General features: G+C 39.7%; 3 protein-coding genes and 1 long non-coding RNA gene across 4 annotated transcripts in view; 1 reads left to right on the forward strand and 3 right to left on the reverse strand.

Moving 5' to 3' along the window:
• Positions 1 to 1,892: 1,892 nt before the first annotated feature.
• LOC103353051 (protein-lysine 6-oxidase-like) lies at positions 1,893 to 7,619 on the reverse strand. Its single transcript, XM_008275807.1, has 7 exons — positions 6,624 to 7,619; positions 5,817 to 5,925; positions 5,252 to 5,389; positions 4,874 to 5,030; positions 3,585 to 3,680; positions 3,350 to 3,465; positions 1,893 to 2,961 (listed from the first exon to the last, which is right to left on the reverse strand). The coding sequence occupies exons 1-7, from the start codon at positions 7,495 to 7,497 to the stop codon at positions 2,955 to 2,957; spliced, it is 1,497 nt and encodes a 498-aa protein (XP_008274029.1). The 5' UTR covers positions 7,498 to 7,619; the 3' UTR covers positions 1,893 to 2,954.
• Positions 7,620 to 11,204: 3,585 nt separating this feature from the next.
• The window catches only part of LOC103353054 (uncharacterized), a 14,297-nt gene continuing 1,281 nt past the window's right edge, over positions 11,205 to 24,220 (forward strand). Inside the window, exons 1-4 of the long non-coding RNA XR_519990.1 lie at positions 11,205 to 11,249; positions 11,480 to 11,673; positions 23,737 to 23,840; positions 24,074 to 24,129. This is a non-coding gene — a long non-coding RNA (uncharacterized LOC103353054). The remainder of the gene's footprint in view (positions 11,250 to 11,479; positions 11,674 to 23,736; positions 23,841 to 24,073; positions 24,130 to 24,220) is intronic.
• On the reverse strand, positions 14,913 to 17,623 carry LOC103353053 (nicotinamide riboside kinase 2). Its single transcript, XM_008275810.1, has 8 exons — positions 17,446 to 17,623; positions 17,262 to 17,352; positions 16,362 to 16,410; positions 15,948 to 16,125; positions 15,764 to 15,835; positions 15,561 to 15,667; positions 15,323 to 15,408; positions 14,913 to 15,225 (listed from the first exon to the last, which is right to left on the reverse strand). The coding sequence occupies exons 1-7, from the start codon at positions 17,469 to 17,471 to the stop codon at positions 15,323 to 15,325; spliced, it is 609 nt and encodes a 202-aa protein (XP_008274032.1). The 5' UTR covers positions 17,472 to 17,623; the 3' UTR covers positions 14,913 to 15,225.
• Positions 20,457 to 24,220, reverse strand: part of LOC103353052 (caytaxin-like) — a 9,892-nt gene continuing 6,128 nt past the window's right edge. Inside the window, exons 7-13 of the mRNA XM_008275808.1 lie at positions 24,053 to 24,184; positions 23,791 to 23,877; positions 23,423 to 23,521; positions 22,771 to 22,806; positions 22,616 to 22,663; positions 22,270 to 22,316; positions 20,457 to 21,156 (exon numbers count right to left, since the gene is read on the reverse strand). Of these exons, the coding sequence (XP_008274030.1) occupies positions 22,277 to 22,316; positions 22,616 to 22,663; positions 22,771 to 22,806; positions 23,423 to 23,521; positions 23,791 to 23,877; positions 24,053 to 24,184 (442 nt within the window). The 3' untranslated portion in view covers positions 20,457 to 21,156; positions 22,270 to 22,276. The remainder of the gene's footprint in view (positions 21,157 to 22,269; positions 22,317 to 22,615; positions 22,664 to 22,770; positions 22,807 to 23,422; positions 23,522 to 23,790; positions 23,878 to 24,052; positions 24,185 to 24,220) is intronic.

Genomic DNA, 24,220 nt, shown 5'->3' on the forward strand with positions numbered 1-24,220 from the left:
ACTGATCCATCATGTTTTATTTTCCTCTCTCTTGTCATCTTCTCTCTGCTCTGGGTAAACACATCCTGCAGTTCACTTGAAAACTCTCAACCTTTTTATCACATGGCTGTTGGTCACAGCTGAGTCAATCATGGCTTTCCCGTTGAACTGAGGAGCACAGAATCTTTGAGGCTTTTACAAGATCTAATTTGTTCGTTTTTTAGTTTTTGGGTTTTTTTTTTTTAGTTTTTTGGGGGGAGAAGATTTTTTTTAAATATCACAATTTTTAGCTTAAATATGGCTATTTTGCCTAATAGAGCCGTATGTTGTACAGAAAGGTGAAAATCTGATGAATTATTCTGCTTTTACAGTTTTTTTTGCTCTGCTCAATGGTGTTATTTTGCCAATTTTTGGAAAAGGAACACATATCTTTCCAACCTGCCAACAGGTTTTGGTCTCCAGAGTTAACAACCCCTGACTGTTCATTTAATGTCATCATCAGGTCTACATTTATATAAGATTTCACTAAGTGATGGTAAATATACCTGTCCAGGGTGTCCCCTGCCTTCGCCCTAAGTCAGCTGGGATAGGCTCCAGCCCCCCCGCGACCCTAGTGAGGATAAAGCGGTGCATAGATAAGGGATGGATGGATGGTAAATATGATAAATAGTATATCTAAATAAATATCCTATCCTCATGTCATTTAGATTGTGATTATGTTTGCCTTGCTATGTTAGCATTTATCTCAAAGCACTGCCTCACTGCAGCCTTGCATAGCCGTTAACATGGCTACGTAGCAGATCTAGACTTTAACCCGACAGTACAGAGATCCTCTGCTGAAACGGTCTCTGTCCGTAAATATTGTCTTCAAAGTTCCTAGGCAGACGGGAATCAAGCTGGCTAAATAGGAGTAGGGGGGATTTTCCAGACACTCTAAATAACATAGACAATCTATTCTGGCAGGGAAGCACCTTGGCAACTTCCAACGTAAACCATTTCAATTGCGCTTAATCTCCTCGGTTCACCGCTTTCTTAAGCTGAGACTGAGCTCGGTTTTGTTGTAAATACTCAACATCTGTGCATTTAACAGCGTATACATTGTCTGGGCTCTGTTTTCCAGTACAACATTCAAAACCGCTTCTTCATATGTAAAGCTGGTTTGAGACAGGGATTTGTTCAAAGGAAAAATATCTTTGAATGAGGCGAAGCAGTACCCACTCCACGGTGAATATGATCCACACAGGTTTCTTCTGTCATTCTTCTGCTGTTTGAAACTGTTTGTGTTTGCTGCAAAAACACATTTGTCCACAGTAAAAACATCTTTGAGTGACTCGGCAGAGATATTCTCTGGCAGGTTCTGTCAATCCTCCCACTCAGAGAAAATATCCCAGTGCTATTAAAACAAGTGTTGACTTAGACAATCTCCTACAGACGTGAATTAAGCCATGATGTGATGAATTCTAAGCCAGGAAGGAGTCTTAACCAGTAGCTGAGAGATCCTCTTTTTAACAAGGAGAAGAGTGAGAAAAGGACTCCATTCATCCTGCTCTGGCTGTGTTTTAGTAGATATGGCAGGGCTGTATAAGATCCTGAGCGTTGCGTCTTCACAGAGGTCTGTCAGCAAACATGCCGCCAGCGTCTGCCTGCGGGCCTGTTTGTCTCTGAGGCCACAATCTGCACGCATCACTCAAAGTAAAGCTCCTCCATTCAGCTGATGAAGTCCTACAGTGTGCATGAACAAGTTGGTCTTGTCCAGCTGGAATGTAGGATTTGAAACTGTTACCAGAACTTTTATAGTTTGATTTTTTTCATCATAAAGCAAAGACATGCAGTTACAAATTAAAGAAGAAATGTTTCAGATAAAGTGGAACAATTGCTTTTGGCTATCTTTTTGAAAAACAAGGAAAGAGCTGTTCTCATAATAAACTCCTAACTCCTCAATATTTATTGCATCAAATCCAACATACCAAACAGAATGTAATAAGGCTTTCAACAATGTTTTAACAGTACAAACAGTTTTCAATATTTTGCATTCACTCAGTTATGCACATACATGAAAACATACTCCAACATACTGCACTAACTATTTAACATAAAATAACTACTGGCAGTTTGCTATTACGACTACCAAGAGGTTAAAGGATGCAGATATTCTTTATTTTTCTGTGATCAACACATTCCATGAAAAGACCAACAATGAATTCTACCAGCACTGATTGTCAATGTGCATCCAAAGCTCGATGCATCGCATTCCTCTCATTATGATTCATGCTGTTTAACCGGGTGCTCCTTCATCATCATGAATATTGGCATTGCGGTTCTATTTTGGTTGATCCCACGTACACCATCCGCCTGCCATGAATACTCACTTGAAAACGCACTATTTACTCCAGTTTGAGTGATGGTGTGTAAAAACTTCCTCTGCACTTTATGTGACATCTCATCAGACCAAAATGTTGTGTATTCTGAATCCATTACACACTGCTGACTTCGATCTTTTCATGAGCTGTGTCAACATGCAACCAAAATATAGAACTTCCTATCCTTCAAATAAAACGAGAACAACCAGCGATGTGCACATAACAGCAACAAAAAGCAGCAAAACGAGACAAGGACAACAAACAGCAGCAAGACAGACATTTTAAGCTATCAACCAGCACTCAAAGAACACACGCATCTGACAACAGTACTTGTATTTGTTAAGGCAAAATAACAACAACAACAAAAAAAAATCATTTGTAAAAATACACAATCAAGTAATTCTGATGATATCACTAGTTTCATTTACAAAATTGGTGGAAACTCATTTTGCATTTATGACCAATAAACGCAATGTAAGACTTCATAGCAGAAGTGTAGCTCACAGCTACACCTGGAATACAAATGTTACCAATTGCACTTTTTTTTCAGATGGTGCTGTCCAGTAGGGAGAGATATTTTGCTGCAAGACTCCTGCAGGTATTACAGGAAATGTTTCAACCTCTGAAAAGAGAGAGAGAGGGAAACATGAACAAACAAAAATCCAACATGTATGGAAGCATACGAGTATAGACCGAATTCAGCATCACTTGGTGTACTTATGTTCTGTGTTGCTGTTTAAAGAACATGTTTTTTGTTTTTTTTTCCCGAGCTAAGAAAACTAGTCCTGCTTGTAGCTTTGCGCCTTCTTAAGCTAAACCACAGGTATTTTTTAAAATGTTATATTTACAGAGGAATTAGGGTTGGTTTAATTTAAACCCATAAGTAAGTAAGAACATAATCCACAATTTAATATTTTCTCTGTAATATTCATCCCAGTAAAGTATATGACATGTCTGCAATGTCTAAAAATGAAGATAAAGCACATGCTGTGTTCATTCTCTTACAGTACCTTGTTACTCGACAGTTGCGTGTCTGAACATAAATTCCTGTGTACGTGATATCACATCTCACTATGTTGTTGGTGAAGTCTGACTCCAGAACATGGAGGTTGGGATTGACGGTAACCTGAAAAAAATCAGACATAAAAACCTGAGCAGCTTTGCAGGCTGTGTCATGAAATACAAATCAATAAATGGAGAAAAGTGTGCACTTAAACAGATCTGAACTCGTGATACGTGCGTTACCTTCAAGATGTAGTTTCCTGGAGGTACATCAGTGATGTCGATCCACTGACAGTCGATGTTGGCAGCATAGATGTCATGGCATCCTGGGCTCAGTCCCTGAAAACACAAACCCAACCCTGTCGGTATCGTTCACAGCTTTGATTTAGGCTCTTTAACTAATGTTTTCCTGCAAGTGCTGCAAATGAAGAAGTTCTGAGTTTTAGTTATATAAACAGTTCTTGGAAGCAAAGCTGCTATAAGAAACCAGCACTAAGCAGCACAAAGCCAGAATCACAGAGCCCAGAAAATAGATTGCCATGACCTCAGGATGTTTCCTTTTATTTTGGCACACAGCAGAGTTTTACTTTTGAAAAACATTTCTCAGAAGTCTCTATAAGTGGATTAGCAAGAAACTCTATTTTTATGTATCATATTTTTTTAATGTATTGACATTACTTTGTGAAAAATCTATTTTTCTTTCACATGAAATGCAAAATCAAAATGTTTTGAAAAGCAATAAAAGGTGCAGCAGGGGGATGCAGTGGGTTAGCACTGTCGCTCCACTGAAGGTCCTGGATTGGATTCCCAGCCTGTGGTCTCTCTGTGTGGAGTATGCATGTTCTCCCTGAGCCTGTGGGGGTTTTCACCAGATCCTCCCATAGTCTAAAGACACTATTAGGTTAGTTAGTGATCGTAATTACCCATTGGTGTGAGTGTGCATACATTGGTCCTGTGACTGGCGAGCTATCCAGAATGAACCCTCCCTAAATCAGCTGGGATTGACACAAGCCCCCTGCGACCCAATAGACAATGAAGATGTGTATAGATAATGGATGAATGGATGAAAGGGGAAAAAAAAACTCCAAGGGGGTGGATATTTTTATAGGCACTTTAGATCCAATCTCTTTAAGGCTCCTGTACTGAAAAGCCCAGTCTGCTCTGATTGGTTATCTGGCCCCACTAACCCTCACCTCTGAATATAAGGATGAACCTGCAGCTTTGCAGTTTGTGATTGAACATTGATGTGACTGATGGCTGTCCCCTCTCTTTGTATTTGATTCCTCAGCTGTGACAGGCCTCTTGTGGGTTTTTTTTTTTTGGTTTCTTCCCACCATTGCAAACTGCTTTCTCATATCAAATCTGAAGGCAACTTTGGATTGTTGGGTTCTCTGTTCTTTGTTTAAAACACGTAAGTCTTCACCTTGCTATGTGAAGCGCTATGAGATGACAAGATATGTGAACTGGTGCTATAGAAATAAAATTGAATTGAATCGTGTAAACCACACACATAACATATGACTGTATATTACCTGTGTGTGAGATGTACAGGCATAGCGCCGCCTGATTCCAGGGTCACAGCCTGTGTCCTCCAGACAGAAACTGGCCTTGTGTCCTTCGGCCACCTTACGTCCTGTGATGACATCCAGCAGGTCGTAGTTACTGAAGGCGTCCATGCTGTGGTAGTGCCTGAAAGTGTAGAAAAGACAGAGATGAAATTAATAATAACCTTTTTCTTGACGCAGGAATGGTTGTAGGGCTCCAACTTTATTGTCTTAACTGAATTTGGAGGGTGTGGTGTTTTCCTGACTTGTCATATCAGATCTGAATAGAACCAAACTGATCCCAAAAACATTTTAAAACGTGATGTGAGCTCAGTTCATTTGTATTTTCAGGCTGAGTAAACTCACTGGTGACAGCTGTGCCAGTCCCACTGGTATCTCGGCTTGACAGGGAGGAAGTCGGTGGTGCCTTGGTTCTTCACTTTCTGTGGAAACCGCAGGAGAACTCTAAAGTCGATGTCTCGCACGGCAGGTCCATAAGCCGACCTTGGATGGATCACAGGGGACACAGGCATAAGCTGTACTGGAAAGAGCTATTGGCTGAGCTCCCAGCTCTAGTTTTCTTAAAAGTAACAGAGCGCAAAGGGTTTGTTCCATTGTGCTTAATGCTTTTGGGAAAACCAACCCAGAACATTTATGTCTTGGCAGGACATCATGTTGGAGAATCATTTCTCCATAATAAGATCAAACTGTTTTCGCAACTCTACCAACAGAACTGTTATCCCAACACATCGACTGCTTAAACTGATACAACTGAAAGCAGTCCTGAAACAACCAAAACATGTGCTAAAACATGTCACATTAACCATCAGTGAGTGAAAGGAAATACCTTGTGTGTGTGTGTGTACGTGTGTGTGTACGTGCAGCTGTGTGCATACTGAGCAAGTGAATCACTTTTGGCACCACAGCTTACCTGGCCAGACAGTTCTCCTCAGCTGCACAGCGGAGCGCATACATCTGCATGCGTTGGATATAAGCACCTGCTTGGATGGCGTATGGGTCTGGCACGAGGTCTGGCAGTCCTGGAGGAGGAGATTAAAGGCACAATTCTTTTGAGATCTTAATGTTGCCTGTTTATTCTTGCTGTGAACAATCCACTGAAAATGAGTGTAGCCGTTTGCTGGCATGTTTCAATGTGTTTTACACGTCTTTGCTGTCATTGACATCCAAACAGGATTTGTTTTTCTCTCGTTGCCAATCAGCTTTTTACTTAATCTGACAGAGAAATGTGCCAGTGTAAATTCCCATGAAATGATTCACCCAACCAGCTCATTTGAAATATAATGATGGTTTTATCCTGCCTCCGGTACCCACTGGACCATCATTTTAGTGTGGAGTCATTTAACTCCATGCCAGGTAAAGGGCAGGTTCACAGTTTTTCAAATCCATCATAAAGCAGTGGTCATGTGAATGGTTGTGACACATTCTGTAATGATCCACACTCTTTTTATTGACCATTGCGATTATGATATCATGTGTTTCATGAAAAAATAAATTCTACTGTTCATATTAAATTAATATCAAGCTTCGGCAGTTTGAATTAGTCAAATCAATATCTGGATTTTATTCTAAAGTACTCAAACCACAACAAACAAAAGATAATAGTCTGATCAGGAACAGTAATTACAGAAAGAAAGATAGTTTCACTGAGTTGAAAGACTGTGAACTTGTCCTTTAACCTGACTAAGCTCCCGCGACATGAAGAGGACCCTTGACTTACCATTTTGAAAGTATCTTGTTCCGTGCCCTGTGCCAGGCGGACGCTGCGAGCGGGCCACTGACCTCCCTCTTGTGGGATACATGTTGTAGAAAATAGAGTTCCTGTGGTTTTTAAACGGGTTTCGAGGGTCGTCGTTAACCATGCCCTCACCATTACTGACTACTTCATTTAAAACATCCTCACTAAGTGCAGGAAATGGAACTGGAGCCTCAGATTCGGTTCCCACAGTTGTGGGATATGCTGGGATGGACTGATCCGTCTGAGCTGGTTGCCTGGAGACAGGCATCGCCTCTGGCGCCGCGCGTAACTGCTGGTTTTGCGCTCCGGGCCCTGATTCCCCTCCTCTGGTGTGTAATGCACTGCTCGCCCCTCTGACAGCAGCTCCTCTTCTGCCCAGGAAATTTGTTGAAGTCCCCACAGAAGAGGAGTTGATGGCGTTAGTGTTTTCAGGGTTAAATCTTCGTGCACCTGCATAACCTGCAGCTCCTGCTCCGTAAGGGCGCTCAGGCAGCTGACGGGCCCCTGACGAGCGACCATTAACGGGCGCAACCTGTCTAACAGATGTGAAGGATCCTGGCGCTACACCGTGATCAGTCCTGAAGTGTCTGAATTCACTCTGTCCGGTCGCTCTTCTGTGCGCTCCCGGCATTTGGCTCACAGTGCCATCCCTCCTGCCGCTCATATAAACCCTCGAATGGCTTCTGGACCGAACCGGAGACTGGTACTCTGATCCAGTGCTCATTAAACTGTAAACCTGCCCGTTGTTCTCCCACTGAATCCGGTGCCGCCAGGGGCCAGCTGTGCGCTGCTGCCCAAAGATGATGGGAAGTAGTCCTTGGAAAAAGTATAAAAATAAAAGTGACCATTTTGCCATGGCAATAAAAGTGAAAAAAAAAAAAGAATCCCTCTCTGTAAGTCAGTGATTATGACATAAATTGCGCGCTTTTTGGAGAGTGGATGAAAAGCAGGAGTGCGCTCTGAGCTCTGACACAGGACAACATGCCACTTCTTAGGAGGGCTGACAGTTGGAGAGGAGAGGAGAGGAGGGCTGCAGCCTTTTTCTGCTCGTTTATCGAATTCAGCCCACTTAATTTCCTAAAGTCGAACTTCTTGCAGGAAAATTTAACCCATCACTTGCCGTGGCTAGGTTCGGTTACACAAGATTTACACAAGGACGTTTGCTAAGTAAACTTTACGCGAGGGTGCCAACTGAAGTCATCCAAATGTTCCCCTTCAATTTGGTCATTTTAACGGAAAAATAGAGGCTATTTGTTAAATATATAGTCACTTTCTCATCAGTCCTACATTGAACATGAAGACTGCGAAACAAAAATGCGCATCCTCCTTTGAATATAAATCAGTGACAGAACTCAAAACGTACTTAATTCACTTTATTATAATGGATTATTAGATCCCTGCTTGTGCATTTTTAGGATTAAAAAGCAAGTACAAGCTGGTAGATTTGAACCAAATCTGTCATTCTGTAACATCTCTGACAAAGCTGCATAACAGTTTTATGGCATAAAGAATGACCACAAGGCGGCGGTCTGCGTTTATAAGTTACAGTCCTGCACACTGTTACTACTCAAGAGCCTTTTATCATCCAGCATCACTTATGGGAATCTGTAAAATACGTCCATTTTCATCAGGAACCTCATGTTTCGTGGCCAGAATAAGACCTATTTAACAGGGCTCTTGTCAAGTCTACTTTGCATTTTAATTTTCTGGTTAAGCAGTTTGTCCTTTTGTAATCATCCAAGTTAATATGTGATTATGAATCTATTTTTTTTATAACCTGCAGTGGCTGACAGCTCCAGTCCAAGATGAGTTTATTGTGTATATTTTGGATGTACCGTTTTTGAGGACATTGTACACAGCATTCCCATTCCTCTACCTGTAGCAGCAAAGCAGCATGTGGATGTGCTTCCAAGAGTTTGGCGCAGCTGCAGTTTAAGGTTCAACACATACTAAGTATACAGCCACTGGGTTGTGCTTAGGTGCCAAAAGTGTCGCCAACTGTTTTTACGTGATGCAGTGACCATAACAACACACAATAATAACTCTGTCTGACTGTCTAACTAAAGTTCCGTTGACACAGTCTAGTTATTTGAACAGGTGGCTTTGCAGTTTGCTTGGATTATCCCCTATTTTTTGCAGTTAGTTTGGCACAATATGTTCTATAGGCAGCCTGCTGCTAGATGAATACAGATTACAGGTGCATTAATGTGTTCTTGCACATTAACACATCAGTAATAACAAATCAAATAATGTACAGTACAGAGCAAGAAAACAAAACTAAGCAAAAAATTAAAAATGGAGACAAATGCAAAATCTGTCAAAACAACAATGAATTCAAAAAAACATTTCAACTTAATTTAATACCTCAGTGTGCTTTTAGTTGGACAAATACCAAAAGGAGGAAGGTTGTTGCATTGGAACTACCTGCAAACCCAGTTTGATTTATGTCAAAATGAACGAGCACACTCTAAATGGAGAACAAAGACTGCCTCATACGACATTCCACACATTATCTGACCAAAGCGTGAATCAGTGTTGACAATCATATCTAAACAGGATATCAGTATGTTACAAATATTGTGAGTAGAATTCAACTCGTCGTCACATTTTGAACAGATTGCTTATGTGAGTTGAAGAATGCCTACTAGTTACTATGAAATGACCTCTGAAGATTCTACCAGCGAAAATACTTGAAAATAATAATGATAGGATGAAAATACTTGTGAAAATTGCATTAAAAATAAGTTGGAACTTTCTTAATGCGCCATCAAATTTTTTTCACTTTAAGATGACAATTAAATAGTAAGGACTAAATTATACATTTACATACTTGATGAGAAGATTTTGTGCACAGAATGCATCATATTTAAAATACATCTTACTCTATAAAGTAACTCTTGCTTAGAGGTGCCAAATACATCTAATGGAGCAACAAAAGTACATTGATTTCCTCTGACATGTTGGCTGTGGAAAAGGAAAGTACTCAGTTCAAGTTTATTTGTACAGCATACTTCATTACAAAGGTAATGCATACTCTGCTCTCTCTCTCCTTTACCCTCACCAGCTGAGGCAGGGGGCTGTTCTCCCTGAGCTTGGTTCTGCAGGTCCCTTTCTGTCAACGACCCACAACATTTGTACCTTGCTGCATGTCCACATGGCGCCTTTTATGTTCTAAAAGACATATCACGAGTGAAATAAGCAGTCAACACAATTCACCTTTAAAACTACAGTGTACTGATGCCCAGATTCAGACCTCTGGGGTTTCATGTGCTACAAACCTAAAGAATCAATCCTGTCATCTTGCAGTGTGAGGCTCTCTGAATCATTATTGTTCTTCAGAATCAGTTTCCAGTTTAAACATCCATCCATTATCTATACACCGCTTAATCCTCACTAGGGTCATAGGGGGGCTGGAGTCTATCTCAGCTTACTCAGAGCCAAGGCAGGGGACACCCTGGACAGGTCATCAGTCTATCACAGGGCTACATTTAGAGACAGACAACCAAGCACACTCACATTCACACCTATGGACAATTTAGAATCACTAATTAACCTCAACATGTTTTTGGACCTTGTAGGAGGAGAGAACCCACGCTGCACGGGGAGAACATGCAAACTTCACGCCCCCACCGGGACGCAAACTGGCAACAGTGCTACCAACTGCGCCACTTTGCAGCCCCAGTTTGAACATATACACCTGAATTACTCCCGTGTTACAGCTTTAAACAATGCAGTAAAGAATAGTTTTACAGGGTTGTGTAGGTGAGCTTGTGTGCTTGAGCTGCAGTGAGGGGAGTGAGGTGGCTGGAAAGAAAGAAGAAGAGATTACTTTACTGGAAAAAAACAACAATTTTATAACTTTGACACACAGAGGTGAATTTGAAGAGTTCTAATCAACAAACAGAGAGCAACTTTAAAAGAGAATATTATTCTCCTACATTCTGAAAAGGCCTTTTTCAAAGAGATTAGTTGGATTTGAATACTGTGAGGTCTTTACGTTACTATGTGCGATGACTTGTGTTGAGACTTGTAAAAGAAACTGAATTTACCTAAAAGCGCTTCACATAATGTATTAATACATGAAACCAGAAAGAAAATAATACAAAAGTATTACAAAACAAATTGAAAGGAAAAAAAAGCCTTTTAAAAATAAAACAAAGGGGTCATACAGTAAAAATGGAAAAAACATTTAAGCACAATAGAGAAAAGTGTACTAAGTTACTTTCCTTCACTGTGGGTTTTAACATAAATGATAACTGAAGACTATAATTAATCACAGTGTTCTTTTTCAAGGAGGGCATTTGCTTGATGTGGGTCACAAGTATAAGACATACACACTAATGTATAGAGGAGTCATGCTTAGCTCAGTGTTTGTCACTTCTCAGATGACTTATTGTGGTGTATGTTTCCTCTGCCAAATAGGGCATCAAGATGGCAAGCCTCTACACTTCTCTATTCTTAGCTAAAGAAACCTCCTCCTGTTCCAAAGACCAGCCCCGCCCCGCTCTGCTCCCTGCTGCAGTCCAGATTTATAAGAGCCACAGATCCTCAGCACTGGTTTGGCACAAGACTTCCTGAGCAGGACATGTAACCCACAAAATTTAGCCAGTAAGTATTAACGTCGAATTCAGTCTTTCTTGTGTGTCTTACCTGAAAGTAAACAAATCACAACAAATGTTGCCACAAAAACTAATCTTTACTGTAACTTAGGAGTGCTTGGAAATAAAATAAACAGTTTCTGGTTGTTTTCATGGTACACCTACAGCAGCAACAGATCTTTCCCCGTGTGAAAGACTAATTCTTGTACGCTTTGAATATATCTTATCCCATGAATCTAGGTATCCAGGGCTGCTCACAGCTTTGCTTCTTGTGAGATTAAACGAAGATGATGGTCTTAAAATGGTTTTACCACAAGAAACTCCCCCTACAAGGAATATACCTGTTGTCTTTCCCTGAGGCCTCACACTGCCATTCTGAGGAGTAAAATGATAGATCCAGAGGGTTTACCACAGATCATGGGGAGACAATACAGGTGAGATGCTGAAAAAATGTTTGAAAAATGACAAATTTTTAATTCTGCTTCGGGTAAATATGCAGTTATGTGGATATTTAGTGTAGTTCCTTCTGAAAGCAAAAACTAATTACGTTGAATTTTCAGTATAACCTAAATCAAAATAGAAATGAATAAAGAAATATTAATCATTGGACATTTGGCCGGACACAGGACTGCATATCATCAGGTCTTGTGACTCGTATCTTGCTTATCTTTGATTAACCATTGCCAAAGTCATTCTAGTCAGCTCTTCTCACGTTTTAGCAACATGCTGCTGTTCTCATCTTCACGTTTTTATTTATGTACACGTGACAAATTAGTGGTGAGAGCCTTTAATATGTGACCTATTGAACCAGTCCATAAAGGGCTTCTGGACAGATGACCTTGGACTGAAACCTCAATGTAAATGGCAAGATCAAGGATCTGATGTTTAAGAGATATGCTGATGGAAAAAAAATTAAATGCAGTCTGCTGAAATATATGACATGCTCCACATATTTACATTATTAAAACATTACATTTGAATTGTTTTTAGTAGTTTGAGAGGAAAATAGTTTTAAAATGCAATAAAAAAATATTTGTTTGTCCTGTACTGACTGGGGATAGAGGAAGTTTTTTAGCACCAGACATACAATTTATTTCACTTTTGGGTTTTTGTGTTATTACAAAGCAATCAAGTGGTCATAACCTATTTGTTCACTTCTTGGCCTTGGAAAATATAAACAGTGAAAAACATATGGACACTCTGTTCAGTTATTACATAAACAGGGATCACTTTAGGTTAAGTCTTCCTATTCGTCACTTATAAGCAGTACATCAACAAATAATGTATTTTTTTATCAGGAAAATATAATTCATGCTGTGGGGAACCATAAGCTGAGGCTGGTGTATTAACAGATAATAAAAGACTCAATACAGCTGCAGTAATACTATATATTAGCAACTGTGCTGTACATTAACAGAGACTTATAATGTCCTTATCCCTGCTTACAACTACATTATTGTGAATTAGAAACAATTTATCACATGTTCATGCACTAGCACTGCTCATACGTGCTAAACCAGGTGTTGCACAAAAACAGTTGTTCACATATGTTTGACGAAGTGAGGCCATAAATATTCCTGTCATTCATTCAGTGGCATAACCACAACTGTTCACATGCCTCAGGGGTCCTCGCTCACTCATACAGGGGCTCCGTGCAGCATGTGACGGCCGCTTATCTCCTGTGTCACTGCCTCTCCTCCCTAATATGGACGGCCCGGCTGTACATTTGGTGGTTTCCATGGAAGCAGGTGACGTGGGAGCGCATGCCACCCCACAAGGCTCTCAGTTTAGCGGGCGGTGGCCTGGGGGGACCGGCCCCTGAGTCAGACCAGGCTGTGGAGGTTTCAGAGGGTGTGTGGTAATCAGTAATTGGCTGTACACTTGTTAAATATATTCCCCTGACACCTCAGGCACTTAGCCTAAATATAAACTAACAGAGCAGTTACACTCCAACTGGTGGCATGTAAAGACTCCCAGAAACGCATCACAAGACCCCCAGTCTCCCCACCCCCAATACCCCAACACACCCTCTGTGTTCTGAGCGAGGTTATGCGTATGATCACACGGGAAGGAAAAAGTCTGCGTGTCACCAAAGGCTTATAGATGATATTGTATATTCTGAGAGTATAAACCTTCAGCGTCTTAGTCATCAGTCTTCGTTACAGACAAGTCATTTGTTTTGTGGGTCAAAGGGGATTCTGTGTCTTCCGATGCAGTTAGAAACTACAATTGTTTTAGAATTTCAATTAAGGTGAAAATGCGTTGCTTCGTGTCACAGCTGAGGTTGGAGGTTAAAGCAGTGTAGGTGACTTTTAAATGACTTTTGCTGTTTTGGAGAGGTGTTGACCAATCAGTGGTAAACACAAGCACTTTCACTCCATGTCTTGTGTAAAAAGATGGCAGAAACTGCAAATAAAATAAACAGCACAAGGACATGAGGTGTTATTCAAATGTACTGGGTGTGTTGTTAGCACAGCAGGGGAGCATAGTTCAGTCTTTGACTGAACGTGAGGGAACCAAGGTGCTGGTTTTAGCTTGATTCTTGAGCAAGACATATGCAGAACACTGTGTAGCTCACTCTGACCTCCCAATGTGGATGGAAGAGATAATTTCCCCCACAGGGTTTACAGAAATGTCATCAAGTTCATTTCATTGGGAGCCACAGAGGGAACTTCATGTCCTGTTAAGTGTTCCTCTTTAGGTTGCACTGCCTTTTCTTCTTTGCTTATTCGTGAATACACTTGATGTGATTCTGTGATGCTCAAGTTAAACAGCAGTAAAAGAAGTTACTATATATACTGAATGTTTCTCTCTTGAAAGATTAGAACTCTAGGTGACACTCAAAACAAACTGAACATGACTCCAAAACGGATGGATTTTAGGTCATAGATATTACAATATTTTTTTTACATATTAAAAACAGCTCTCTACAGCAGCGATATGCGCCTTACAGTCTTACAGTTTTTGATCTGTAATGAACTGATTCACAGATTTGCTTGTTTATATAGTAACTATTCAGTAATGACTTTTTACTATTACTCAGTTATGAAAATAAATAATTTCAAAATGAGTTATGGGCCTTTTAATATTTATTCAATTTATCTGATAAACATTAACAATTTCTGACCCCCTGTCATGGCAAAAGCAGGTTGAGTATCCCTGTTCAGTATAGCTAATGAATGGATTAAAGCTGGCATGGTAGGTATTTAGATATAGATATGATAATTGTAGATGGTTATGCTAAAGAGAACAATAGGTAATGTGTGGAACAGATGATTCAGTTCCAGGCACTCATAGAAATAAATAAATTGTCTTCAATAAATATGACCAAGCACGTCATAAAAAATCTATTGGTATATTGTCATTTTGTGAATGTAGGAGCACCTGTTTGTTTTCTGTAAAGCCATAGATAGCTTTACAAATGCTTCCTAATGTTCAAAATGACGGTTACACTGCTGTTAAATGGAATCACTTCTCTTTTTTCTTTTTCCTTTGTGCTCACTGCAAATCATTGTCTCTTTTCCAGCTGCTATTATGACTGCAGGGCACTAGATCTAATCTAATGGGTGATTTTCAAGAGCTGCAGGACGTTATCAGTCATCCTCTATATACTGCACGTGTGTGTGTGTGTGCTTTATGAATCATGACTTGGAAGAAAAACAGGACACGTGAAGTGGATTGAGTCATTTCTTTGAGTTGTGAGACACAAATCCTTCCTCCCAGTGGGCATTTTATACTTTGACATGCAACAAGATCAGAGATCAGATCCGTTACAGGTGTTACGCACTGGGCAGTCCAGAGGTGGCTTATCTTTTAGAAAAAGTTACATAGGATCATACAAAACACAACACTTCTGTCATTAGTTCTTAATAAGTTACATGATTTCCTATTTACAAATCAGGCTAGAAGAACAGAACTGGTGTTACACGTTCACTCAGAATCATATTTACAAGTCTATACACAAATCTGCTGTGAGCCCCGTCCGGCTGTAGAGAGAGAAAAGAAGTGATGTTACACACACACCCAATCAAACAATTATCAGTGATCTGTCAGTGAAAATGCAAAAGGCTATTTTTGATTTACCTATAACTTGTTCAGCAGACAGTTCTGAACGCTTTCGTACACTGTATTGTAGATGTTCTCCTTTGATGTCATTCCATCAAGGTACTCTGTTCACAAACAGACAAATCAGAAGTTAATGACAGTCATTTGAAATCAGTGGTTAGCAGATAAATCCTTGCTTTTGTAGAAGAGAGCAATTTTTTTTATCAGGGAGAGACATTATATATTGTTATAGAGGAGAAAAACTAGATTAACAAACCTATTCTGTCGCAGTTGTCCTCCATCTCTTTTCTGTGCTTCAAGTACATGGGCCAGACGTGGCCATCGAACAGGCCGGGGGGGTCAGGGACTGTGTATGTCCTCGTACTGAGTAGACACAATCAATTAGGTAATATTATAGCCAGTGCTACTGTGTCTAACTCCTGAGCAAAATCTGTCAAAATCACTCCAAGAGCTGGTTACCTTCTCCTCCTTTTGCACTCCTCATAGGGAATGGAAATGTAGAAACATTTGTCATAGACGTCAATAAGAGGCCTGCACAGAGGAACCAGAGCTCACATTAGTGAAAAGCTTCTGACGTCAGGAGGTTTGTGGGCTGCATTTTAGAGCCTGTGAAGAAAAACGAGTAAGATGACAAGCAACCCACTTGTAGTTGTAGATGAGGAACCCCTCCACGATGAGAATATGGACTCCCTTGTCCTCTGAGTCGGATTCCTCAGCTTCAGGTGACAGACTGATGCCGTGAGAGCGGGCAAACTTGACAGGGTTCTCCTGCCAGCCTTTGACAGTGTTGATCATAGCCTCCATGTCCAGAGCAGTGATCACTGATACACAACAAGGACAGAAAAGAGAAGACGGGCTTCACCACACATGCACTCAACACTCCTCACCAATGTGCTTTAACACACATTAGTCACGGTTAGTGAATGTCTGTAGCATTCACAGAATATTTGAAAGAATATCAAAAAGTTTAGGATTGATTGGTTACCAAACTAAAGAAATGTGCAGGAAAGAAAAAGTACATTACTGCATGGTTTTCCTACGCGAAATCCATTCTTACCATCCCACTGTCTAAAGCCGTCCTCCCCGACTTCTATTTGATCGGGTTTCTGAAATAACAGTCACCAATAAAACATTGCTGCAACCTAGTAACCAGTCGGACCTGATCACACCTGGACAGGACAAGTCAAGGACTCGTCTCCACCAAAAGTACACGCACGGTGACAGTTTTCGGTGTGGTTCAATAGTTTTCTCCAATATTTTGCTTATGAAATTTGGAGTGCATATTTAGGACACAGTTTTCTGCATAACTTCTTTTATAATGTTTAAAACTATGAGAGGGTGGGATTGCACTATGTCGCCTCACTGTGGTAATAGAAAGCTTTAAGATATTAACTTCTTGCTTGTTTAGCAAACTTTCAAATTTTCTTTCTTTAAAAAAAAAAAAAGAAAACGCAGGCTCTTTCAAAATCAAGTTTTCTTTTAGTAAGAAATGATTTTAGTTGTTTTGTCTTCACAAAGCGCTAAACAATCATATAAGATGAAAATAATGTTTGATGGTCAATCATCCTTGAATGATTGTGGTTAAAATAAAATCCTCTTTTGGCCTCTTTTAAGCTAAATGCTCTCAAAAAAACGTTGGTTGCAGAATTTGCAACATCTTTCAAACAAAGTCTGACTTTAAGTGGAAAAGTCCTTTCATTGGCTGTCCAGGACACAATCAGCCAGATGCATTACTAGGCTACTGCGATGACAGGACATCTGCAGGTCAGACTGGTGGGTTATTTCTGAGCACAAAATGCCTTCAAGGGCAACTTTAACCTTACAAATTAAATATCTAAAAAAAACAATATTTGCAATGAACTCAACAGTAATACCATAAATTGTTACTGTAGCTTTCATGTAAACTTATTATAGTGACTTAAAAGAAGAGATGGAGAAAGACTTTAATTCATCCTACCTTGAAAAAGTCATCCTGATGTACCACACAACAGTTGGGTAATGTCTTTAGTAGTCTATTTGTCAAAGTGGTCTTCCCACCGTTGGTCACTCTGAAATGAAAGTCACATAAATATGAGTTACACTTCAGGTTATTGCAAGTTTTAATTATTAGACAGCAAGACAATAGAATAAATAAGACTTACCCTCCGATGCCAATGATGATCTTCATTTTTTTTTAAAAATTTCTTTTGTGTATTGGTCACCTCTGGAATTCAGTAAATAAAAGCAGGGAACCCAGCCAAAGCAAACACTCTACCAAAGGCTTCTTCTAAAAACCTTTCCCTTCTCCTCCGCCACAGATGTCCCCCCCTTTTACTACTTCATTGATAGACAATCTCTTTGCTGGGCATATAAAGGATTTGGCTGCAGCGTCACAGCCTCTGAAACCAATCAACCCCCTTTCCCTGCAGCCAATAAGCTGCCACTTTACAGCACCACAGCACCAATAACATGAGCAGGACTATGGTGCCTCACAGTTGCATGAAAGTAGATCCTACATTTTGCACCTGCTGTCGGGGGTCAGTGAACACTGGCCAACCAAATGCAAGATGGAGTTTTTTGTCGATATAGAAAATAATAGAGAATTTGTCATGTGGCTAAACTGTGAAGCACAGATTAATTCAGTCAGATGCGGTGTCCAGTCAGAAGTAAGTTGTGATTTAGATGTGATGTGTGATTCAGCAGGCTGTTTAGTTCTAGAAATGGAACTGTATGGAGAGTTAGGTACATCGTAACACACGTACATCATACATGTATATACAGATACTGAGACATCTGTACCACAGCAGAGAGCAAAGCCTCATGATTTGGGGTTTTTTAAAGGAAAATTTCCATGCTAAGACAGCTCTGGATGAGTGAAAAGCAGGAGAACTATATTTAGTTGACTGTGTCTGCCTGCTGCGTCACGCATATTTCTGATGCAACCAGCTGGAGTCCATGGCAAGCAGCCGTGTGACCGTGGTGTCTCGAGTCATGGCTTTAGGTATAATAAAACACATCAGTTTCTCTGAACTTATCAGCGCTGATTGTTACACACCTACGGATACGTGTAGTCTAACCTTGTGTTCATTTTCTTTGTATTTGTATTTGGACAGCTTCTTTTACAGCTGCTCTTATCTGTGTAGCTGTAGGTGTCAAGTAGGGGAACTTTGAGCCCCCAGCTATCAGAGCACATGCACTCATGTTTTATTGTCAGGACTGTCTCAATAGAAAGGTGACACCTGCTCACACAAAGTCATTGGCGGTAATAATCTAATGTTAGTAAACAGAAAATCATAAAAACTGGTAAAAAAAACTTGCAGAATTCATAGCGGCCCCACATAGTCTGTGGCTGACTTTAGGGCACCAAAGCATGTGGTCCAACATGAGATGCATGTGGTGCACATACTTTTTCCGCCTTAGAATCACAAGACGGACACACCTTAACTTGACCAGGATTTTTTTTTTTGTCACAGTTAAAATTAGACCTTTCAAGTTAATGCCCAGGGACAAATATCAATATCCACCGTGTCAGCTGTAAGGGAATAGTTTGTCATTTTGGGATTTTGCTCATTTGCTTTCCTGACACATTTTAATGCAAAGCTTGGCATCATTCTTATGTGTGTAGGTTAAACGTGGAGCCAGTGCCAAAAGGCAGTTAGTCGAGACAAGCCACCTTTATTTATATAACACACTTTAAACAACAGCTGTATATTATTATTATATTATATAAATATTGAGGTTAAGACCCTACAGAATTATTTATTATGTGAATTTATCTGAGTAATTTAAATATTATGGCTAAAGCCCTATGATATTATATAAAATGCCAATTCACCAGTCACATCAAACATTACAGTTATCCTACATTATTCTATATCATACAAATTGCTTGACTAACATGACTCACTTAAATGTTAAGGTTAAGAACCCAATACTTTATGCTCTAACAAATTACCAGACTAATTTAAATGAAAGTCAAGACTCTACAAAATTACACATGCAACAGATCCAAAGATTCCCTCGGAGGAATGAACACAATCTACATTGACTGTTTAATATGCAGACATAAAGAAATGTTAAAATGCTACTTTGTGATTTCAGAGGATGTTGCATCCAAGTTTTATTGGTTTTTAAAATACTTTCCACAAAACAAATGCATACCTTTGCTTGCATATGAATTAAACCACGTGTCAATCAGTCAGCTTCAGAGGTACCGGTAGGTGTTTGATTGAACTTTGTACAGGGCCAGGCTAGCTGCTTCCCTGTGCTTCCAGTCTTAATGCTATGTTCACATGGAAAATACAAAATAGTATTTTTTTTAGTTTCAAAAAGGGCAAATTATTCATTTTGAAATATCCATAAATGTAAAGTCACCCTTTATCTCCAGTATTGCTAACAACTGTGGGAACTCAAAAAAAAAATTGCACATGTTGTTTCCATGTTTTAAAAAAAAAAAAAAAAAAAAAAGTACAAAGAAATGCAACTTTATTTTATTTATTTATTTATTTATTTATTTATTTATTTATTTATTTATTTATTTATTTATTTATTTATGTTGTTATGATTTATGGTGTCATAACCGAGTCATACTGCTCAGAAGACATTTTTTAGTCTCTCTACTTCTAACCATGGTTGTGCTGTTTCCATAGTGAAAAATAAGACAGGAGCAAAAAAACAAAAAACAAACACAAACTGCTTGCTGTTCAGAAGGCTAACTGTTGAAATGATTGACCATGCATAATATATGATAAAAAAGATATTAGTAAAAACATCAGGGAATGTGTCAAAAAAAAAAGTACAGTTTGCTATGGATTATGCCCAGTGCTAATGCCCTGTGATCACAGTAACATTGCATAATAGAATAAAGAAGGGTCACTTCAAGGGTATTAAGTCCAAATGACCCCCCCCCCATAAAGAACAGCACAGGACAGTCAGATGATACAAAGAGCATCAACTGACTTGGCCACCGTACTCATAGATCATAATTATGCCCCTTAATAACTCAACTGTCAAATGCATTCTGGATCAAAGTGGAACACAGACAGAGGCAATAAAAGATGAAAATATAGGCTGTAATGTACTTGTAAGTGGGCGAGGCTGTTCTTTCAAGTCACCTGTTTAGCTTTAGGAGTTGAATGGAGGAGGGGAATAATAATGACAAAGCTCATTTCAGTTCACTCATTCATTTATTTATTTTTTACAAACAGTAAATGGCACATTTTCATAAATAACACTTTTAGCAATTCATTTGACTCTCTCTTTAAATATATTTCATTTCATTTGTAACAATGTACACTTCCCGTCTTGTAAAAGTACTTTTTTTTTAAACTGACAAAAACATGTGACAAAGACAGGAAGGATATAAACAAGCATGCCACCTGCATATTCAACTCTGGAAAACTTGAAAACTGTAACACACTTTTGCATCAGTAACATCTACTGTAGGTTTAAGAAGAACAAAATCATCGCACATTATTTTTCAGTAAATATCCATGAAACCAAACAATGCCCATGCCGTTCATGTGCAAATCCCTTGCTCAAAATATATATTACAAGTATGTACATGTTTCCAGCTCAGTCGGCAGACGCTCAAGAGTTCATCCAAGTCCTTTACTTTTCCTTCATAAAGAGGTCATGCTGTAGATAAAGCTCGACTTGACATGCAGATACTTTAAAATTTAGCATTAAGTTGTCCTGCTTTAGTGTAAGTGGACTTTAAGTTGTTAGAAGCAAGCATGTCACTGAAAATAAGAGAAATACTGAGGAATGATTGTCCTGCAGCTAACAGATCCATTCAGGGGGATTTCATCTTGTGTGATGCTGACTCCCACTGCATGAATGAATGTTCCCCACTCGCTCTTCAACTTAAAGCTCTGTAATGCAAACACAGAAAGTTTAATTCTCTCTCTGTCTCCTATATGACTCTTAAACTGTCTGACATAATCAACTCCACAAATATAGTATTAAAGCCTGGCAGTGTGTCAGTAGGCAAGCACTAAATGGAAACCAAATTCAACTTGACACATATCAGGTTTGCCTATTCATTTTTCTCTGCTTCCTCTGCTGGCATTTGGTTAGGAGACGGTGCCTGTGTCCATTCCTGGGATGTCAGCCAGTACTCCGGCTGACAGCTCTTTTGATATATGAGGGCCAATAGGAACGGTCAGCAGCACGGAACACTGCGGGGGGTTGGGGTTCTTAAATAACCCTCTTCTCCCACCCTGATGCGCCCTGAGCCGCCACGGTGGGTATTTCCCCCGATTTCATGACAGGCTCTGAGGCGCAGATCAATTTGCTCGAGCACCTTCGTATACTCCATTAAAAATAGAATTGATTGGTTATGTGCAGGCAGGCTTGAAGAGAGGAACAGCTGGGCTTTATGTAACATGGGGTGAAGTTTGAGGATCAGCTAACATTTCCTGAATTTACATGCTGTCTGAATTTAAAGACCTGAAACATGACATGGCAAAAGATAAGCTGGATGACTGACAGCAATCAGACAGACAGCAGCGTATGTCAGCTTCATGTTCAGCTTCTAAAGCTCCCAGAGAATCACCAGAAACCAGCCATTTCTTCAGCTACTGAAGAAATGACTAACATTTTTATGCAATTTCATTTTAACATGAAAATATTAACGACTGTAATAAAAGAATCAGTCACGTGATCTTGATTTCTTGTATAGCTCAGCTACCCATAAAAAATTTACAGAAATGATTTTTTACTGTACTAGTTTGAGGTCTGAGTCAATGGGATACTGTAATTTGGATCTCGGTGTCCCTGAACTGAACGCTGACCCTTTGGACCTTTGGTCAGTGATCCCAGAGTCCAGATCGGCCTTCGTCCAGCATCTGATTTACTGTATCGTGTCTCTTTCGCACACATAAGCATATGCACAGAAGAGAACATTTCCCTGTATGTCGGAGATTAGTTACAGTGGGCTGACATTACAAACCGGCCTGGAGAGTTAAATAAACGGGACCTCTTACCTTAATGTCAGATGTCACGGCCAACCTCTGCTATCATTGACTTTGGCCTGGAAACAACAGATCAAACATAAGCCAAGAGCAGATTAAATATTGTGCTTGGTAGTCTAGCTTATATTAGGCTGTACTCTCTGCTGCCAAATTATATTTATGTGTTATTCTAATATTAGTGGAGAAAGTTGCCTTATTTCAGTATAAATACGAAAATAATTAACTACAGTACTGAGCAAAAGTCAAATACTTTCAGCCTTCTAGCAGCTACAAGTTTACTGTATATCAAAAGAGTTCAGAATGTTTTGCATGTTGTAGCTGCATGCACAGGACTGTATGTACTGCAGAATGGGGTCACCTTTCTTTAGGGAGTGCTGAGTTTATCTGCTGCCCCTCTTGCTCAAGTCTGTAAATACGACAATGAGGCCTCAATATTTGCATTGACAAACAGGGAAAAACAGTGTGCATTAAAAGTTGCTTCAACACAAAATCACAGAGAAGTGTACAGCTTACCTTTCCTTTTGTGTTCTAATCTTCTCATCATCATACCTTTAATAAATGAGAATAACAAATCTATCACTCATGTGTCATTGCATCAACATATTTCATCATAGTTTGCAATTGTAAATCATGTGTAAAAAAAAAAAGGAGCCAAAGATTATTTCTGCTGTTGGCCCTGTTTACTGTGTTTAGGTATTCACTGCAGCTCTTCCCAGAGCTTCAGACAGCTATTGAATGTGAAGGTGCAGCCACCTACAGTCTGCTTAAAATTCATATGAATACTAATATGGATTTTTAGCTGCTGGCTGCAGGAATTGGCTGTCATGATTTACTTTTAGGCATCCTTAGGCTCCCCACAGCATGCCACAAAAGAATGATTGCTGAATTAGAGCAGTATTGTGCATATTAATATTTTACTGTTTTACTTGACCAAACACATGCAAGTAAACACTGAGAACTTTGCATTTAAATAAAAGCTAATAATCACTCATAAATCTCAACACTAACAAATCCTCCTTTAACACTTTGTGGCTGAGGTTTGACTTGATCATATGGTGAGAATTCTGTCTGGGTGTTATAACTCGAAGCTGGCAACACACAGCATGAGCCGGGATAGACTGGTGCAGTGTCGCAGCAGTGTCCCTTGGTGGCACACAGTACTTACTGCAGCACACACTCAGGGATCTGCACATGCTCCATGGGGATGATCTGGCTGAGCTCCTCCAGTGTTTGAACGTAGCGAATCTTATCCATGAACTTCACACTGCAGAAAACGATTACAACATGCAGTTATTGTAACAAGTGATCATGTCTAAAAATATATATGTGTATCAGGCCATATGACGCAGTGCTCATTTGAATTATGTAACAGCTACACCTTTATGCTTAGTGACTTTTGAATGCTTGCCCAGTATGTGGCTTTGGCATAATGTTATTTTTTTGTCTACGGTCTTCTCTCTGTTTCTTGGTCATGTAAAGAGAGATGCTCTCACAGCCAGTAAATGCACTGATGGACCGTAAGAATGTTCTCACCTGATGAAAGGTCTTGAGATGGCCAGGACAGTGCGAATGAACCATGTTGGGTGAGCGATAATAAGACACTTCAGATTCTTTCTCAATCTGCAGGAGACATTCAGACAGTATTTGTGATCATTGTTATTCATTTTCAACACGATGAATTCCCATTTATTGCCATTTTCTTAATCTTTAGCATTAACAAATATATTCACATTCTTGACTTTTCCTCCTGCTTTCATCACATCTGCACAGACTATTCTGATACTGTTTGTCTTACTTTCTGTCAATCATTTGGTAGCATCTCTTCAGCCAGCTGATGCCAGGCATCTTCCTGCGAGGAGTTGCTCCATTCAGGTAAATAATCATGTAGTCTTCTGCCACCAGCAGCTCCAGGCTGCTTACAACATACCTGACAACAGAGCAAACAAAGTCAGGTCGACTGAAA

Source organism: Stegastes partitus, unplaced genomic scaffold, assembly GCF_000690725.1.
Source record: "Stegastes partitus isolate 25-593 unplaced genomic scaffold, Stegastes_partitus-1.0.2 Scaffold59, whole genome shotgun sequence".
In the NCBI taxonomy this organism is placed as follows: Eukaryota; Metazoa; Chordata; class Actinopteri; family Pomacentridae; genus Stegastes; species Stegastes partitus.

What these genes read in the sequence shown, in the direction of transcription:
- LOC103353051 (XM_008275807.1), bottom strand. Translation starts at nt 7,497, where the DNA reads ATGGCAAAATGGTCACTTTTATTTTTATACTTTTTCCAAGGACTACTT. An exon ending in AACAAGATACTTTCAAAATG is followed by an intron (nt 5,926 to 6,623) that starts GTAAGTCAAGGG and finishes CTCCTCCTCCAG; the next exon opens with GACTGCCAGACCTCGTGCCA. An exon ending in GAGGAGAACTGTCTGGCCAG is followed by an intron (nt 5,390 to 5,816) that starts GTAAGCTGTGGT and finishes GATCCATCCAAG; the next exon opens with GTCGGCTTATGGACCTGCCG.
- LOC103353053 (XM_008275810.1), bottom strand. Translation starts at nt 17,471, where the DNA reads ATGAAGATCATCATTGGCATCGGAGG. An exon ending in ATCATCATTGGCATCGGAGG is followed by an intron (nt 17,353 to 17,445) that starts GTAAGTCTTATT and finishes CTTTCATTTCAG; the next exon opens with AGTGACCAACGGTGGGAAGA. An exon ending in CGGCTTTAGACAGTGGGATG is followed by an intron (nt 16,126 to 16,361) that starts GTAAGAATGGAT and finishes GTTGTGTATCAG; the next exon opens with TGATCACTGCTCTGGACATG.